We start from the raw sequence: 17,799 nt of genomic DNA, 5'->3' as shown, positions 1-17,799 counted from the left end.
GGTGCAGCCTTGTCTGATTTGTTTACAAATGAAAAATCAGTTTGATCCTAGGCATCAACCTCATTGGTCTTCTTTTGGAGAGAACATTGACAATTTTCATCAAATGAATAGTGGTTTTCAAACATCATAGTTCAGTTGTCTTCCCCAGTGTTTGTTATCACAGATACTGGACAGATCAGTAACCATGAGGATATGAGGGAGCTACTATATTGCTAGCCCTGAACCAGGTCATTTAGTTTTCTTATACAAGTGTTCATTTTTCTTAATAGGGATCAAACTGGATCAATATCTTCTCATACAGTTGAAAGGTTTGAAAGCAACAACAAAATAGGTAAGGAACCCATTGATGTTTCCAATAGATTTTGTTAAGATCCCAATGGGCATCAATAAATCAAAATAACTAAATTTACCAAACAATGCACCAAATAAAGAGATTGCCAACAAAATTTCAGTTTTTATAACTTTTACTTAAAATCAAGTAAAGATCAATGTAAATTAATGGACAAATCACAGTCTATAAATTGCAAAATGGGTAGTAGATGCAACAGAGTGAGCAGTTACTTCGCCTGTAGATCTCCTTTGCAGTTGCACTGTTCTTCAATGTAAATTTCCAGGTTTTTTTCTGTCAGAACTGAGCCAATTTTCCACAGACAGCAGTCTCCACATAAACTGGGTTCTGTCTGCTCAATCTGACTGGGTATGGTGCATATCTGGAATCTTCTCAATTTCCCTGGAACTCTTGGCATTGCTTCCAGGTCAGGGCACATGAAGGCCTCATGGACCAGCATACTATACTGTCCAAGAAAATTATAATTGATCCCTTTATGATTGATATAAACCCCTAAAAGCCCTTTTCAGAATTTTTTCACTTGATCATAGATTTCAAAAACATTTTAAGGTACATATGTATTTGAGTAAGAAGGCACTAGACTTTGGATATTGAACATCAACATGGAAGATTGTCATTTATTTAAAGATGAGTAGGGATGTTTTGCTATAGTTATATCATGTTGGTGAGGCCATCGTTTGAGAACTGTGCAGTCTTGATTTCCTTATTTTAAAAGGATGCAATACATTGGAAGCAGTTCAGAGAAGATTCATCCACCTAATGGTTGGGATAGTTAGTTGTTTTATGTCCAAAGGTTGGATGGACTGTACCCTTATCCACTGGAGTTTAGAAAAATGAGAAGTAATATTCTTGAAACATTTCAGATTCTGAGGGACTTGATAGGGTAGATGCTGAGAAGATGTTTTCCATTGTGGGAGAGAATAGAACTAGGAGACACAGCTTAAATACAAAAGGTTGCTCACTTAAGACATAAATGAGGAGAATTTTGTTTTCTCTGAGGTTTGGGATTCTCTGGAATTCTCTTTCTCAGAGATGGGTGCAGGTAGGGTCATTGAATACTTTTAGAGGCAGATAGATTCTTGACTATCAAGGCAGCCATAGAGTATTAGTAGGAAAGTGAACTTTAGTTCACATCTGATCCGCCATGACCCTATTAAAAAGCAGAGTAGTCTTAAAGGGCTGAATGGCGTAGTCCTGCCATTAATTTGTATGTTTATCTACACATCTTTTGAAGCTTTCAATCAATGAGATTTCTTCTAAACTGTGTCTTCAAAAATCATTTCTATAGAGAATATTGCAAAGTAGAATTTCACAAACATGCACAATGATAAAATGCAAATCATGCTTCAAGAAGTAACAATGAGAAAAACATTATAAAGATTTAAATTCGATGTTTCTTTTTGCTCATATAAAATTTGATTATATTAATCCTTTAAATATTTTATAGAAACTAAAGAAACATCTTTGAATAATCACTTTGTGAATAATTGTTTGCGTTTCACTAATAATATTTGCTTTTATACAGGTCAGTACAAGCAAAAGAACTGCAGTACAGGTAAATGTGTTCCTCTTCTATCATTCAGTTAACAAATTAATCAATTCAACATTATGGATCATTTTCCAGTATATATAAATTTAAATTCGTTTGGTAGTAGATATGTTCGACATTGCAAGACATAAAAAAATGATTGAGTGCATTTTCTGATCAGCAAAGTTCATCTCTGGTGTGCCTGCTCTACAATGTGTTGTGCACTACATTTAAGCAGATTTTGAATCATTTTTTTCTAAGAAGTGAAGAAATAGTTAATGAAAATAACATGTAGTGGAAAATAACTTTGATGTTAAATATTTGCTTGTGAGACATAATAGAGAGAGAAAATGGTAAGGTCCTGGGGAGTGTTGCTGAGCAAGGAGACCTTGGACTGCAGGTGCATAGTTCCTCAAAAGTGGAGTCGCAGGTAGACACAGTAGTGAAGAAGCCTTTTGCTTCACTTCCCTTTATTGGTCAGTGCATTGAGTATAGGAGTTGGATTGTCATGTGGCTTTACAGGACATTGATTAGGCCACTTTTGGAATATTGTGTGTAATTTTAATCGCTTTGGTATAGGAAAGATGTTGCTAAACGTGAAATAGTTCAGCAAAGATTTACAGAGATATTGCCAGTGTCAGAGGATTTGAGCTTTAGGGAGAGGCTAAATAGGCTGGGGCTGTTTTCCCTGTAGTGTCAGAAGCTGAGAGGTGGTCTTGTAGAGGTTTACAAATGGTCTTGTAGAGGTTTATAAAATCATGAGGGACATGGATAAGGTGAATAGTCAAAGTCATTTTCCCAGGATAGGGCATAGGTTTAAGGTGAGAAGAGAAAGATTTAAGAAGAACCTAGGGAACAACAAGTTGGACCAAAGGGTCTGTTTCCATACTGTATAGCTCTATGACTCCATAATAGACATAGCTTTTTTTTAGTTACTGGATTTGTGTTCAAATGTACTCGGGTTGACTACACAAGCTCCTGTCTCATGATGTCTGTTAAGATACTAAGTTTTGGTTCTAAGCAACAAGAGCCCCTTGATTATATTCAACATGAGAAATGATTAGATTGATATCATTGCTGCCCATTAACCTACTGACCTACCGGTCAGTAAACATATTCAGGAAGTGCCCAGCAGATGGTGAGTGCATTGTGAGTTTACCATCTTATGGGGCAATTCCACATTCAGCTGATCAGCATCCTTGTGCAGGTGACAGTAATTGTGCTGCAAAGCAGGGGGCACCATCATCTGTATGGTCGCTGTTTATGTTACTGGACTAATAACCTTGTGGCCATTTGTTAATCTCAAAGGTGTCTGAGCAATTTAAATTCAATTAACTTGATAAATGTTAAATATAAAGTTAGTATCAGTCAATGTTCACTCTCAGCTTTGTGGGTGTAAAGTGAAGCAGCAATCAGGACTATGTACTTCAGAGGCCAATGCATAGCCACCTGTGATTCTTAAAGGGACAGTGCAGAGCAACAACCCAACTGTGCATAACAAATCAAGGGAACTCAGCAGCAGTAATACTACAATTGGTCACCAGGCGAAGGTCCCCAGTTTATGATTCCAGATGGGATATACCTAAATGGTTATGTTCCTGGATGGAGAGGGTGAATTGGTTTCCTTTGTTAATCCAATTCCTCCCTCTGATGGTCATAGCAAGCTTAATTCCCTTGCTTTGTGGACATTTTCTTTTTCAACTCAAAAATATTCATGGTTTAAAAGGGGCTAGATTTACCAGGCTTTCTAGTTGAAGAAAGTGTGGGTTTGTTAGCTATTAAATGTGAAAAAAATTAATACACATAAATGTGAAATTGAGTAAAAAACACACAAAAGGTATACCAATCGGTCTCTGTATTCCATGAAGAGAGAGTGGTAAAATTTTACCACCTTTAATTTGGATGATCCAGCAATGCTGACATTGGTAGTAAAGAAGTTGATTTCAAGGTTTTTGGCTCTGCAGTTAGCTGGCAGGTTTTTGTCCTGTTTCTTCTTGATGGTGACTTCACTCATTTGCCTGGTTTCCAACTCTTAGAACAAAATATCCTTTTACCTGAAGCACAGAAATGTCTAATGGCTACCCTCAACTTGAGACCCACGTAGCATATTAATTCTCATTAGCACATCAGTCCATTAACACACCGACCAGAGGTTGCAGATGGATTTTAACCCTTTTGTTGTAAAATCTTGGAAGGGCAATTTTTACGCCATTCACATGAAATAATTTTTGGATAAGAGACCTAATCAGGTTTCTGCTTTCCATCTCTTCCATTAAAGTCTCTCTGTTTGAAGTTTGCCAAACACTCTACAGGTGCGATATTCCATGGATTCACAGTGACTTTCCAGACAGCTAGCAAATTTATATCTGTGGTCATCTTTTGGCTGTGTGTCCCTTTTCTTTAAAAAAATTATATGTCATCAAAAGTTCTTTACATTGGAATAACTGAAAGGAACGAAGCAGTTCTTTTAAAAATTGACTTACTAAATTATTCCTGATCACCGAATCATGCTCAGTGACTAGAAGATGTCTGTACAGTGCATTGAGCAGTAAACCAAGTCACTAGCTTGCTACTACTAGGCTAAATACTGATGATGGTTGGAAAAAGTAACAGCCAGTTTAATTTGCTGATAGAAGTGCTGGCACCTCTGTAAACATCAATGAACCTAGTGTCTTTAGGAAATCCTCCTAAGTCATCAACACTGTAATCTTATTAACAATTCAGATGCCTATCAAAATCACAGGTGCTGTTAGTGACAGTGCTGTGAGATAATGTAGTCAATAATGACTATCAGTACCTTTCTATATGATAGAAAAATTGTCTAAAACAAATATACAGAAATGTTAAAATGAAAAATGCACAATATATAATGTTAGACTGGTTGAAAAACTATAATTTCCTTTGAGCTCAGATGATAGATACAAACCACTCAAGCTTAACTGTCACTATGACCTCATTTGAACCCTCTGAGACTAGTTCCCTATGATTGCTGTTTCTTATCTTTTATTCATTATCTACAGTAATTTTAAAATGTTATTGCCTACTATTTCTGATGTAAAAGCAGCAATTCTATCTTTTTGAAAGTTGGTTGATCTGGAGTCTAATAAATCAACAAACAGTCATGCTGATCAGTCACTCCGTTACACAGCACACATTTATAACCTTTTTTTTACAATGACCTCTTGCATGCAGCAATAGAATTCTGTGCAGGTTAGGTCACTAATAACCCTCAACAACAATGCATGTCGCAGGAACATTTTCACTGAGATTTTCAGGGAGATCAATGCCTGTCTAATTAACTATTTTTAGTACTGATTTTACAGTAATTTGTATGATAAAATGGTTGCCCTGTCTTAGAAACAACGTAAAGTAAAATAAATGAATTATACATGAATATTAGGGATTTATTTTCTAAATGAACAGGACTTACTTATGTTTGCTCCTTTAGGTCCACATGTCTATTGTGGACGTTATATTTAATGCAGTTCCCACACACATTTCATCACTGACTGCAGCATTAAAGGACACAAAAGGTAGTATATTTCAGCATATTGCACCCTACATTTTTCAGCATTGTTTACTCAGTGAACACAACAACTCTGATAGCAGGGAATGCCAACATTTCCTTGTGAAGCAGATCTCTTTTCATTAGAAGAGACTTCTTGTGCACAAAATGCATGGTCAGGGGATCTATTAGATGCCAATGAAAAAATGCAATAGCTCATAAAAGTCTTCTTTGTCCCTTTAAAAATAAAACAATTTTGACCTTGCAAACAATCCAGTTTCTCTGTGAAGTACTGCTGCAGGCAGCAATCAGCAAGAAACGCTTTTGCTGATGATGCCTTGAAGGTCCAGTTTTCAATATTTTTGGTCATGCTGTACTCCTAAAGAATATTTACAGAGTACAGAGACATCTTCAGGCTGCAAGGGGGTGAGAGAAAGCATGAGATCATGTGACCTAGTGTTTATATTAATTAACCTGCTCAGACATGTTATGACACACCTCTTCCAGGGCAAGTTGGGCTTGAACCTGGGCATTCTGGTCCAGAGATAGAGACACTATCACTGTGCCATGGTGCTATATTGCAATAGCCTTTCCCAAGTCAGACTCAACTACTTAAACTCAAAACTATTCATGGTTTAAAAGGGGCTAGATTTACCAGGCTTTCTAGTTGAAGAAAGTGTGGGTTTGTTAGCTATTAAATGTGAAAAAAATTAACATGGCCCAAATTTCTGATTCCACACATTATATTATATCTCAACACCACCTTCTACCTGTTCCACCACTTGTCCATAACGAGCTTGGTTTGGAATCCAAGCCCACATTCCTGGTTGAAGGTCTCTTAAATTGCTTTGTGTCATTCTGGAGGCATAGCCTCAATGAAATACTTGAAATTTGGTGTTGGGATCTAATTGTGTAGCTGCGCATCTTTAAAATTAGGGACGCATGCCATCTGCCATCTCCTGATCTCAACACCTGTTCCACAGTTTGTTTGGGCTTTTGAGGTCAGAAACCCACTGTACTTAAAATTGAGGGTTTATTTTAAATTGAGTTAAAGATGCATAAAAATCTAGGTAACATTCGTATGCATAAAAATAATTAAATGCACGGCATGTAGAATGTGGGTATTGATGGCAAAGCTTAATTGCATTTTTGATTGATTGAAAATGATGGTGCTCTACCTTGTTAAACAAATGAATAAAGGATGGGGTTTGTTCAATGAAGCTGTTTCAACAATGCTGTTGGCCTTGGAAGGACAGAAATTTGATTTAGTGATGTCGAAGGAAAAGAATGATTTGTCCAACATCAGTTTGTCTTAGACTGTGCTTTTAAAAAATGATCCTAATCACACAAATCACTTTATATTTTGAGATAGTGGATGGCACGGTGGCTCAGTGGTTAGCACTGCTGCTTTACAGTACCAGAGACCCGGGTTCAATTCCTGCCTCAGGCAACTGTCTGTATGGAGTTTGCACATTCTCCCCGTGTCTGCGTGGGTTTCCTCCGGGTGCTCTGGTTTCCTCCCACAGTCCAAAAATGTATAGGTCAGGTGAATTGACCATGCTAAATTGCCCGTAGTGTTAGGTGAAGGGGTAAATGTAGAAGAATAGGTCTGGGTGGGTTGCTCTTCGGAGGGTCGGTGTAGACTTGTTGGGCCGAAAGGCCTGTTTCCACACTGTAAGAAATCTGATCTAATAGCACCTCTTGTGGTATTGTCCCTACTGCTATACCACGAGGTCCAGGTTCAAGTCACACCTGATGCAAAGTGTATAATGACATCTCTGAACAGGTTGAATAGAAAATATGTATTGTGAAATTTGAATCCAAACTTCCTGACTCAGAGGTATGGACACTTCAAAAGCACAAAAACAACTGCCTATTTATTATTTTTAATGTTACTTACACACCTCTGGTGCAGGTGGGACTTGAACCTGGGCCTTTAGTGGGACCCTACTACTGTGCCACAAGAGGGCCTCAACAACTATCTTTATTAAAAACTTTTTCTGTCGCCCGTGGTTTATTTTGTAGATTTTTTATATAGTGAGACAGAAAAATGAAGACATTTGTGTATAGACTTTATTATTATATGCAGTTTTTTCTCCACCACCAGGAAAATACCTATGCACCCAACTGAATATTTACAAGCAAAGCCAATTCAGGACAATGCTAACATCAAACAAAATAGTTGGAGCGAAGTATAAGGGAGAGAGAGGGGCAACTGCCTTTTTTTCCTCTTATTTTTCCTATTTAACCTATAGGCATGGCCAATCCACCTGACCTGCACATCTTTGGACTGTGGGAGGAAGCCAGAGCTCCTGCGGAAACTATGAAAACTCCACACAGTTGCCTGAAACCCAGGTCCCTGGTGCTACCACACAGAAGTGCTAACCACTCAGCTACTGCGCTGCCCATTTTGATTTGATCCCCTCCCTCTCTCCCTCACCTTTGATGTTATCACATTGCCCTTAATGGGCTCTGCATGTAAACCGAACAATTGAAAGCATGGCGATTTAGTGTTCGTTTTAGTAGATGAAAACTACAACAGGTGATTCGGTGTTGGAGATAAAATAATTCAGTTGTGTGTAAGGTACCTCTGGACATAAAAGAATGAAAAAGAAACCATAAACAGACTAAATGAGATCAACCTGTACTGAGTAATTCCACTACAAACTATTCTTCTCTGTCTCAGTGGACCTTACCCAAACCTAATTGCAGTTAACTATCTAAATAATCACTTATTTTTAATTTGAGAGGTTCTGATTATGTTAAGTGGTTTGTTTTGTTTTAAACAGCTAAACATACTCTGGCCTACATTACACACATCTTCACTAGCCCACAGCTGAACTTGAATCCTGTCTTTACGCCAAAGATCAAAGTGTACTATTCCGAAGTGCCTTTTGATGTGGTGATAGTGAAGATCAGAGCACAAGCAGCCAATTGCCACTGCCAGGTACACTTGGATGAGAAAAAAGGACCCAGGTAAACTGCTCATTACAAAAATAAGTGCTCGAGCTTAAAATAATCTGATTTTTCAAAGTGTTATTGAAAGACAATTTTGAGTAATTTTATTCAGCTAAAGATATCAATGTCTAAAATGAATGCAGAAGAAGATTAATTGAGTTCTCACATTGAGTCAGTAGAGGACTTTATTTTCCACCTTTCAGGGGAATGGTAAGAGCAATTGACTGGAAGTGTTGTTCTTTCAGTTAGTCCAGACCCCTCTGTCTCGAATTTGCTTGCTCATTGTCCTCCTTCTCCCTCATCTTCAATCGATTCTTCCTCATCAGTTGTTGTTCTTCAGTTTCTTTCAACTGAGAACCTTTAAGCATTGCCATGTTTGATCACATGAAGCACACAACAATGGTGCATATGGTCAACTACAGGTGTGACATATTTTAATAAAACAGTAGATCAATCTAGGCAGCTGAAGCTTTGCTGTATAACCCTATAATTTTCTCATTGATGGTCCTGGTGATGCCATGCTTCTGATTAGTCCTGAACAAGTCATGGACCATGAAGCTGTAGAAATGTGTGGCCAAAATTGTCAAGGTTGTAGTTCTTCTCCCTGTGCAGTCATCTTTTTGCTGAAAGGGCGTAATAGTGGAGAGAGGAATGAGAGCTGCATGATGACAGCTGCCTGAGAAACTTGTACAAATCTCCATGATGGTTCTACAGTGATCCCAGTGCTGCTTGATGTGAATTGACTAATAACCTGTTCTATTCTTGAAAGCTGCTGGCTCACCTTTGGATATTTTGATGGCTACATGTCAGAAGCTGACCACTGCCACAATTTTGAGGAGTCATTTATTTTATGTATGGGCATATATGGGAATGGCGATTGATCACTTGGCTATAGCAAACAAATCTCCTTGATTTGGCTGTGCACTGCAAGCCAGTGTGATGGGTGATAGCCCCTGTAAAGGCTTAAAGGGAGCCAAAGACAAAGTAGGTGTGGTTCTCCAGACACTGCTGCATTGTTGGTATTTGACTGGAGCAAGCAGGAAAGGACAACTTCTCCATTAGTCCTCACATTAATAAGAGGGCAATGGAAGGTGGGGCCGAAAGATGAAGTTGAGATTCATTTTTGAATTGTACTCTATTTTCATTTGTTCTCTTGTTTGCTGGAAAATGCACCCCATGTAGCAAATTAAAGCACAAGGTATTTTTCACATCTAGCATCACATATGTTGGAAGAATGGCAATAGCTTTAAAGAACAGGTTACCCTGTTAGTAAGACTGATGATGGTTGCAGAAGAAGATCATGCCACACGCGCAACAGCTCATGAAATGAACAAAGGGTCATTTCACTTCCTTGGACAGGAATAGGTGAAAAATCTAACCAATTTTTTTTATTCTCCTTTTCTAACCTCAGCCTTGCCAATTATCCTCTTGGCCTTGGAAATAACAGGATCCATATATTAGTATCGGATGAGTCACGCAAACAACCGACTGTAATAGCAACCTACACTGTCAATGTTTACCGACATGGTCGGCCCAGTTTGCCTGTTCCTAATGAGACTACAATGTGCAGTTTTGTGCAGGTAACCATTTTGCTGTATTTCTGACCAATTCTTATTACCAACTGTGGTTTAATGTGTAAATCATTAATAAGTAGTAAGAACTTTAAATTAATAAAGAATTGCAATTTAGACTTGAATCTTAAAGAAAGATAGTAAGCAACTCTCTTTAGTTGTTCAGTAGACAAATGAACCTTTGAAAGGTCACACTGTGTTGCATTAGTAGATTGCATTTGCAGCTTCGACTCCTGTTTCATTTTCTCCCCTCCGAGATAAAGAGCTGATGGTAGGCAGAGGTAAATGGCTTTGATGGGTAAGGAGAAGGAAAATCAGGTCACAAGTTATCCAGAATTATTCTGCTGAAAGTCTGAGGTAATACAGCGTCCAATTCTTTTTGACTCTCAGTTGTGCAACTGAAAAATGTGCAAGGGGCTCAAAAATAAATTAAAATAAAACAGAAGAAAGATAAATAATAAAAATAAATGACATAAATGGTCAACGTTTTTTGGTTATTAGATATTATTAGTGTATAAAACAGTATAGGCTACCGTCAGTGCTCTAGCTTCCACCATTTTTATCTGTTTGCATGTCTTTGGCATTTGCCTAAAGAAACCCAACAAGTGGGTGCATGGAAGACAGAAAAAGAGCAAAGGAAGTTGGTTGTGGTTGTTGCAAATCAGTCATCTCAGCTCCAAGACATCTGTGCAAGAGTTCCTCAGGTTAGTGTCCTCAGCCCAACCTTCTTCAGTTGCTTCGTCAAAGGTCTTCCCTCCATCATAAGGTCAGAAGTGAAGATGTTTGTTGAGGATTGCACAACGTGCAGCTCCATTCATGACTCCTGAGATACTGAAGCAACAGTGTCCATGTACGGTAAGACCTGAACCATATCCAAGCTTGGGCTGACAAGTAACAAGTGACATTTGTGCCTCACAGTTGTTAAGCAATGACAATCTCCAACAAGGGAAAATCTAACCATCGCCCTTTGACATTCAATAGCATTTCCATCACTGAAATACCCACCAACGACATCCTGGAGATTACCATTGACCAGAAACCCAGCTGGACTCACCATATAATTGTAGTGGCTGCAAGAGCAGGTTAGAAGCTAGGAATCCTGCAGTGAGTAACTCACCTCCTGAATCTCCAAAGCGTATCCATCACCTAAAAGGCACAAGTTAGGAGGTTGAGCGAGTGCTTTCCAACAACTCAAGAACCCTAACTCCATCTAGGACAGAAGCGACTTGCGTGATTGACATCACATCCACTCCTTCCATAGCAGAGGTATGCACAAGCTAAAAGCCATGAAGGAATTCATTATTGGTCCTTAAACAGCACTGTCCAAAACTGCATTCAGTATCATCTGGAAGGAATACAGCAACAGGCACATGAGAAACTACCACCAACTGCAGTTCCCCTCCAAGATACTCACCGTCCTGATTTGGAAATACAAGGGAACCCCAATTATCCGAACGTGATGGGCAGGCACTATTTCGTTCAGATAATCGATTATTCGGTTAATCGATTAAATGCCTTTCCCCTGAGGCTCGGAGTTTTTAAAGTCTGCTCCCTGTTCAGGAAACTGCAGCAGCACATAGCGCACGAGACCCCGTCCCCTACACCGGCCTGCCCACCACACTGTGCGCGCCGGCCAACACCACCTCCTGCCCCCAAACCCATGCAACACCGCCCCCTGCCCCCAACCCCTTCCAACACTTCCCCCCGCCCCCAACCCCATGCAACACCGTCCCCCCGCCCCCAATCCCATGCAACACCGCCCCCCGCCCCCAACCCCATCCAACACCGCCCTTTGCTCCCAACCCCGCCCCCTGCTCCCAACCCCATCCAACACTGCCCCCCTGCCCCCAACCCCATCCAACACATCCCCCCGCCCCCAACCATCGAATACACCTCCCACCCCCCCACCCCCAGCCCTATCCAATACCGCCCCAGCCCCCAACCGTCCAACACCACCCCCGCTCCCTCGCCTGCAACACCGCCTTCCCCGCCCACAACACCGCACTCCGCCCCCAACCCCGTCCAATATGCACCCTCTCTGGGGAAGCTGGAGTGGACACCAACAACAAGACTGATGCTGCTGCTGGATTTGTGGGGTAAGTCTCCAAATAGCGTGTGGCAACCTTTTGACAGGTTCCACCTTTACCCTGTACAGGACAATGTTGGAGAGATTATCTGGGGAAGAGGGGTGTGGTTAGGATGCACTCCTATGTAGAACTCCAGGGAAAGTGTGGGGAGAGAGAAAAGGCAGGGGAGGTCAGTCATTTGGAGACGGTGCCTGTTTAATCACTGTAAACAAAAGACTGTATTGGAAACACGTCTTTGATGTAATGTTTTCATCGAGACCTCGAGATCTCCTTCGGATAATCCATTTTTCGGATAATTGGTATTTGGATAATCGAGGTTCCTCTGTAAATTGCCATTCCTTCAGTGTTGCTGAGTCAAAATTCTAGAACTGCCTCCCCAATATCTTTGTGGGTGTACCCACATATAATGGACTGCAGTGGTTCAAGACAGCAGCTTACCACCACCTTCTCAAGTGTAATTAGGTATGAGCAATAAATGCTGGCCCAGCCAGCAGCATCAATATCCTTTGAATGAATAAACAAAATAATAACAAAGTTGCATTTCAGTCTCTAGACAGACCTACCTCCAGAACTGGAAGATTCGGCCCTTATATCTGTAGTGTGACTTTTATCAACAACCTATATTTCTACACCATTAAGAAAAAGATTTAGATTGGTGTTAGATGTGATTATCCTTTTCAAAGAATAGGTATTCTGCATACATGTGCATTAGCAAAGATACCATTTATATTTCTGTTTATTGAAAAGTTACAGATTTTGCCATTGTGATACAAATTTTCTTCTATGTTGCTCTAGCTTTTTAAACTAGAGATATCCTTCTAGGTAGGAGAAAGTGAGGACTGCAGATGCTGGAGATCAGAGCTGAAAATGTGTTGCTGGAAGAGCGCAGCAGGTCAGGCAGCATCCAAGGAACAGGAGAATCGACGTTTCGGGCATTCCTGAAGAAGGGCTTATGCCCGAAACGTCGATTCTCCTGTTCCTTGGATGCTGCCTGACCTGCTGCGCTTTTCCAGCAACACATTTTCAGCCCATACCCTTCTAGGTAAAATGTTGGCAAATATATATCTTTGACAATCTGTATATGATATTGAGCTGTGTGTATGTGTAAAAGCAATTTGTATGCAAGTGATGATGAAAGCTTCCACTGACAGCAGTGTCTCAGCAGTTACTAGATCATTTTGGTTGTGCGAATCTCAGCACTGGGTTTATTTTTGTCTCACTCGCCGGAGTAACACAGACTGGCAGGATTGGTATGCCACTGAACAGCATGTTTCACGTTTGTCTCTTCTGTAACTGAACATCTGTCCCAGCAGCCAAAGGCTAAATACGGTGTGAATTGATAGAGACTTCCTTAGACACTTGACTGAACACAACTGGCATCATGCATCGGGGGAAAAGGTCAGTGACAGCAACGTGGCCTTTCTTCAGTTCAAATTCTAATCCAGGGTCTTTCTTTCTAGCTTTCTTTCATGTTTAATCCCATTTGGATATTCAAGTTTCAGTGCAAACTGATACCATGCTGAAGGTTACAAAGACAGAAGCAAGGGATGTTTGTTTCCCCTCTGCTGGTACATTCCAGTAATCCTGGGTTAAGTTCAAGGCCTTTGAGTTAGATAGTGTGCAGGTCATACCAACACAGCTTCCAAGAGGAACACATTATGCTGCCTGTGCATTTCCCATGTCGAGTGTTTTTTCTTTAAGAACTGAAACCGTTTTAAACCTAATTAATAATGAACGTTGCAGAAGCTTATTACCAAGCATCTCAATGGAATGTTGGGAAGTACTTGCCAAGCTCATTATAGTTGTCTAATCAAAATTATTCTAAGTTTTATTCTAGATAGTTCTGATTTTTTGTAAGAAATTCTTTAGCTGTTTTCTAGAGCGTGCATTTGCTTGCCCAGATATCTACATAATTTTTGTCATGCACTCAGGATAAAAGCAGAAAAATCTATTCAATTTGGTACAGATTTCAGCCACTGGTTTTAGCCTGGTCTTTGTGTGATGCTCCTTGGCTTCAAAATGTCGTGGAATAACACCAGATTTTGTGTTAGGGGATTATGACCTCCAAAAAATATTAAGCAGTAATAGGGCTCATGCCCGAAACGTCGATTCGCCTGCTCCTTGGATGCTGCCTGACCTGCTGCGCTTTTCCAGCAACATATTTTCAGCTCTGATCTCCAGCATCTGCAGTCCTCACTTTCTCCTTATAGCATCACAGGTATATTTTGCTCATTATTAAACTTGGTTAACTCATTGTATACTATAAAATAGTAAGTTGAAACTGTGATGTTAAACTACAAAAGGAGTAATGTTCTTACATAGTTGATCTATTCCATTTTCCTACTATTCCTACCAGAACCTTAAACCCCTTTCTTGCTTCTCTTCTCTTTCACTCTTTCTCAGACTGTAGGCAACTCTCTGATATGGAGAAGGTAGGTTAACCTGACCCAAGTGAATTTAGATAAGTACTTGAAAAAAAAACTCACTTAGCAAATTTATCTTTGACCAAATCTCAAATGATGTTTCCTGGATGTGCTGTTTCTTGAATGCCTGTTTAAACATGATGAGTATTTGCCAAAAATTACATCAAAATTGATTGGAATGTTTTTACTCAAATTGAAGGTGGAGAAATGCATTTTTATTAGTATCACTTCCAATTCCTCAGTGCTGACCTGCATGGATTCCCTGAAGGGCAGGTATTACTGGGGCTGCTACTTATGTGGCCACTGTTTCATTATGTTTTTCACAATGAAAATATTTAAACCTTTTGGAGACTTCTAAAGCAAGGCAGAAAGAAAAATTGGATCAAGAGAAGGAGAAAAAAAGGGAAAGTAAATTTATTATTTAAAACTTATTATTTTAGAAAAGAGTGCTAACTTAGTACCAGAACAAATGAGTCTATATTGTTTAAATTGTTCACTTCATCAGTCAAATGAGGTTGATTAACAGTTATTAATGAATGTCACATCTATAAAAGGCTGCTTGTGGCATTAATACTCCCCTTAAGTTTGTATGGTGCATTTAACTAGAAACAAATGTTCAAAAGTATCAATTTTATAAAACTTGTGGGGAAGTTAAGAGTAAGATGTTGTTTTTGCAAGTTTGTACACTGCAAATCTTCCAGCAATTTGTGGTGGTTTGCATTTCTCAGAACAGCCCTTCCTAGCCACATATTACTGGCCAATTACACATTTATAATAACACTAAGCAGCAAGCCCTGGCTCCATATCTCCTTCCAGACTCAGCTTCCTCCTTTCTTGTATATTTGAGACATTTTTTTGTTTTAAATATGGTGTAGAGGTTTCCACAACTTAGCTTTTGGCCTAAATAAAAACCAAAAGAACTGCAGATGCTGTGAATCAGAAACAAAAACAGAAATTGCTGGAAAAGTTCAGCAGGTCTGACAACATCTGTGAGGAGAAATAAGAGTCAACGCTTTGGGTCCAGTGAGGAAGGGTCACCGGACCCAAAACATTAATTCTGATTTCTCTTCTCAGATGCTGCCAGATCTGCTGAGCTCTCCCAGCAATTTCTGGTTTTGTTAAATTTTGGCCTGCATATTTCAAATGAGTGGGTCATTTTTCTCATTCTCACCAATCATTTAGAGTTATTGCTTACATCAATATTTGAAGTTCAAGATATTTAAAAGAAATTCTAACCTTATGCAAAGTTTTTATTTTTTCACTATTAACCTTTGAGTTTAATGCCAAATGCATAACAATAAAGATTAAACCAAGTAGTCAGCTTACATTTGCTGAAGTGTTTTTACAAATCGTATCAACAAATAATTTTCCTCTTGCAAGTTTTCTCACATTTTACTACCTGTCTACTTAAAAATGCTTCAATGTTTTAGTTCAAGATTGTATTTGAATGATAACACTGAAGGAGATATGTGAGGATACATTGTGATTGAGTGAGCTAGTCTAAATCATTCCAGTAATGCCTTTTAACTGGAGTCCAACAAAAGCTTTTACTGTGGTATTTATAGTTGACCATGGATCAAGTGCCATTAAGGCGGAACTTTTTTAATCTAAATTTTGTTTGATGTTAACCATAGGAGATACTGGCATTAGCTAGCAGGTGTTAATGCAATCACCAGTCAGTGTGTTGTTATTGGATTTGCTCCAGTTATTGGATTTGACATGACTTCTTGTCATAATTCTAACAAGTATTATAAAAGTCAATTTTTGGTGAAATTGTTTTTAATTTGTTTGCTTGACTTAATAACTTCACACTAACTCTGACTTCTACATTCAACTAATCTAGTGGCCTCCCGACCAGCCTCCTTCCTTTCTCGTTCCATAAATGTAATCTTATTGAAAATCCTGCTGCTGATAACCTAACATGCCACATGATTTTTCACCCATCATCCCTGAGTTCGCAGATCTAAGTTGGCTTCTCAGCAAGTACATCTAGAATTTAACAACCTCATCCTTGGTTTCAGATGCACACAACCTCTCCCTATCTCTGCACCCTCCACCAGACCAACAGCAATCCATAAGCTCCTTCAATTCAGACCTTTTCAACCATCCTATAATTTTCATTGACCACCATTTCCAGCTATGCCTTCAGCTGCCTTTAGCCCTAAGATTTGTAATTCCATTCCTAAATCTTTCCACTTTTACACTTCTCTCGGTTTTTTTTTAAAGCCTACCTCTTTTAACCAGCCTTTCTTTAGTATAAACATTTGTTTGTTAAAACTCCTGTGAAATTAAATCAGAATTTTTTTAAGAATCCCGACAGTGCGGAAACAGACCATTCGGCCCAACAAGTCCACACCGACCCTCCAAATGAGATCATGCCATGTTTATGGCCCCAAGCTCCATTTGGAGGCTTTAGCCTACCTCCAGTAGCCCACAGCTTACATCCAAACTGCACTATCCAAAATTTCTGCCTGATGCATGTGTTAATGAGTTTAAAGTTAACTAATAAACAGAATCACTACAGTGCAGCATCCCACACTATCCTCATAACTGACTAATCTACCTAACCTGCATATCCCTGGACACTAAAGGACAATTTAGCATGGCAATCCATCTGATCTGCACATCTTTGAACTGTGTGAGGAAATCAGAGGAAACCCACGTAGATAGGGGGAAAATGTGCAAACTCCACACAGACAGTCATAGAGTCATAGAGTCATAGAGATGTACAGCATGGAAACAGACCCTTCAGTCCAACCCAACCATGCCAACCAGATATCCCAACCCAATCTAGTCCCACTTGCAAGCACCCGACCCATATCCCTCCAAACCCTTCCTGTTCATATACCCATCCAAATGCTTTTTAAATGTTGCAATTGTACCAGCCTCCACCATTTCCTCTGGCAGCTTATTCCATACACGTACCATCCTCTGCGTGAAATAGTTGCCCCTTAGATCTCTCTTATATCTTTCCCCTCTCACCCTACACCTACGCCCTCTAGTTCTGGACTCCCCCATCCCAGGGAAAAGACCTTGTCTATCTATCCTATTCATGCCCCTCATAATTTTGTAAACCTCCATAAGGTCCCCCCTCAACCTCCGACGCTCCAGGGAAAATAGCCCCAGCCTGTTCAGCCTCTCCCTTTAGCTCAAATCCTCCAACCCTGACAACATCCTTGTAAATCTTTTCTGAACCCTTTCAAGTTTCACAACATCTTTCCAATAGGAAGGAGACCAGAATTGCATGCAATATTCCAACAGTGGCCTAACCAATGTCCTGTGCAGCCGCAACATGATCTCCCAACACATGTACCCAATACTCTGACCAATAAAGGAAAGCATACCGAATGCCTTCTTCACTATCCTATCTGCCTGCAA

The 17,799-nt window shown here is 39.7% G+C and overlaps 1 protein-coding gene across 3 annotated transcripts in view; it reads left to right on the top strand.

The window, feature by feature from the left end:
- Positions 1 to 17,799, top strand: part of cped1 (cadherin-like and PC-esterase domain containing 1) — a 203,767-nt gene that overhangs the window by 89,418 nt on the left and 96,550 nt on the right. For all 3 annotated transcript variants that reach the window (XM_087997182.1, XM_087997183.1, XM_043709611.2), the window contains 4 exons: positions 270 to 331; positions 1,875 to 1,904; positions 8,172 to 8,358; positions 9,752 to 9,920. In XM_087997182.1, the coding sequence (XP_087853308.1) occupies positions 270 to 331; positions 1,875 to 1,904; positions 8,172 to 8,358; positions 9,752 to 9,920 (448 nt within the window). The remainder of the gene's footprint in view (positions 1 to 269; positions 332 to 1,874; positions 1,905 to 8,171; positions 8,359 to 9,751; positions 9,921 to 17,799) is intronic.

This window comes from Chiloscyllium plagiosum, unplaced genomic scaffold (genome assembly GCF_037043375.1).
Source record: "Chiloscyllium plagiosum isolate Xiang-an unplaced genomic scaffold, Cpla_swu_hap1 HiC_scaffold_19, whole genome shotgun sequence".
In the NCBI taxonomy this organism is placed as follows: domain Eukaryota; kingdom Metazoa; phylum Chordata; class Chondrichthyes; order Orectolobiformes; family Hemiscylliidae; genus Chiloscyllium; species Chiloscyllium plagiosum.
This window is presented reverse-complemented; position numbering and strand designations above follow the sequence as displayed.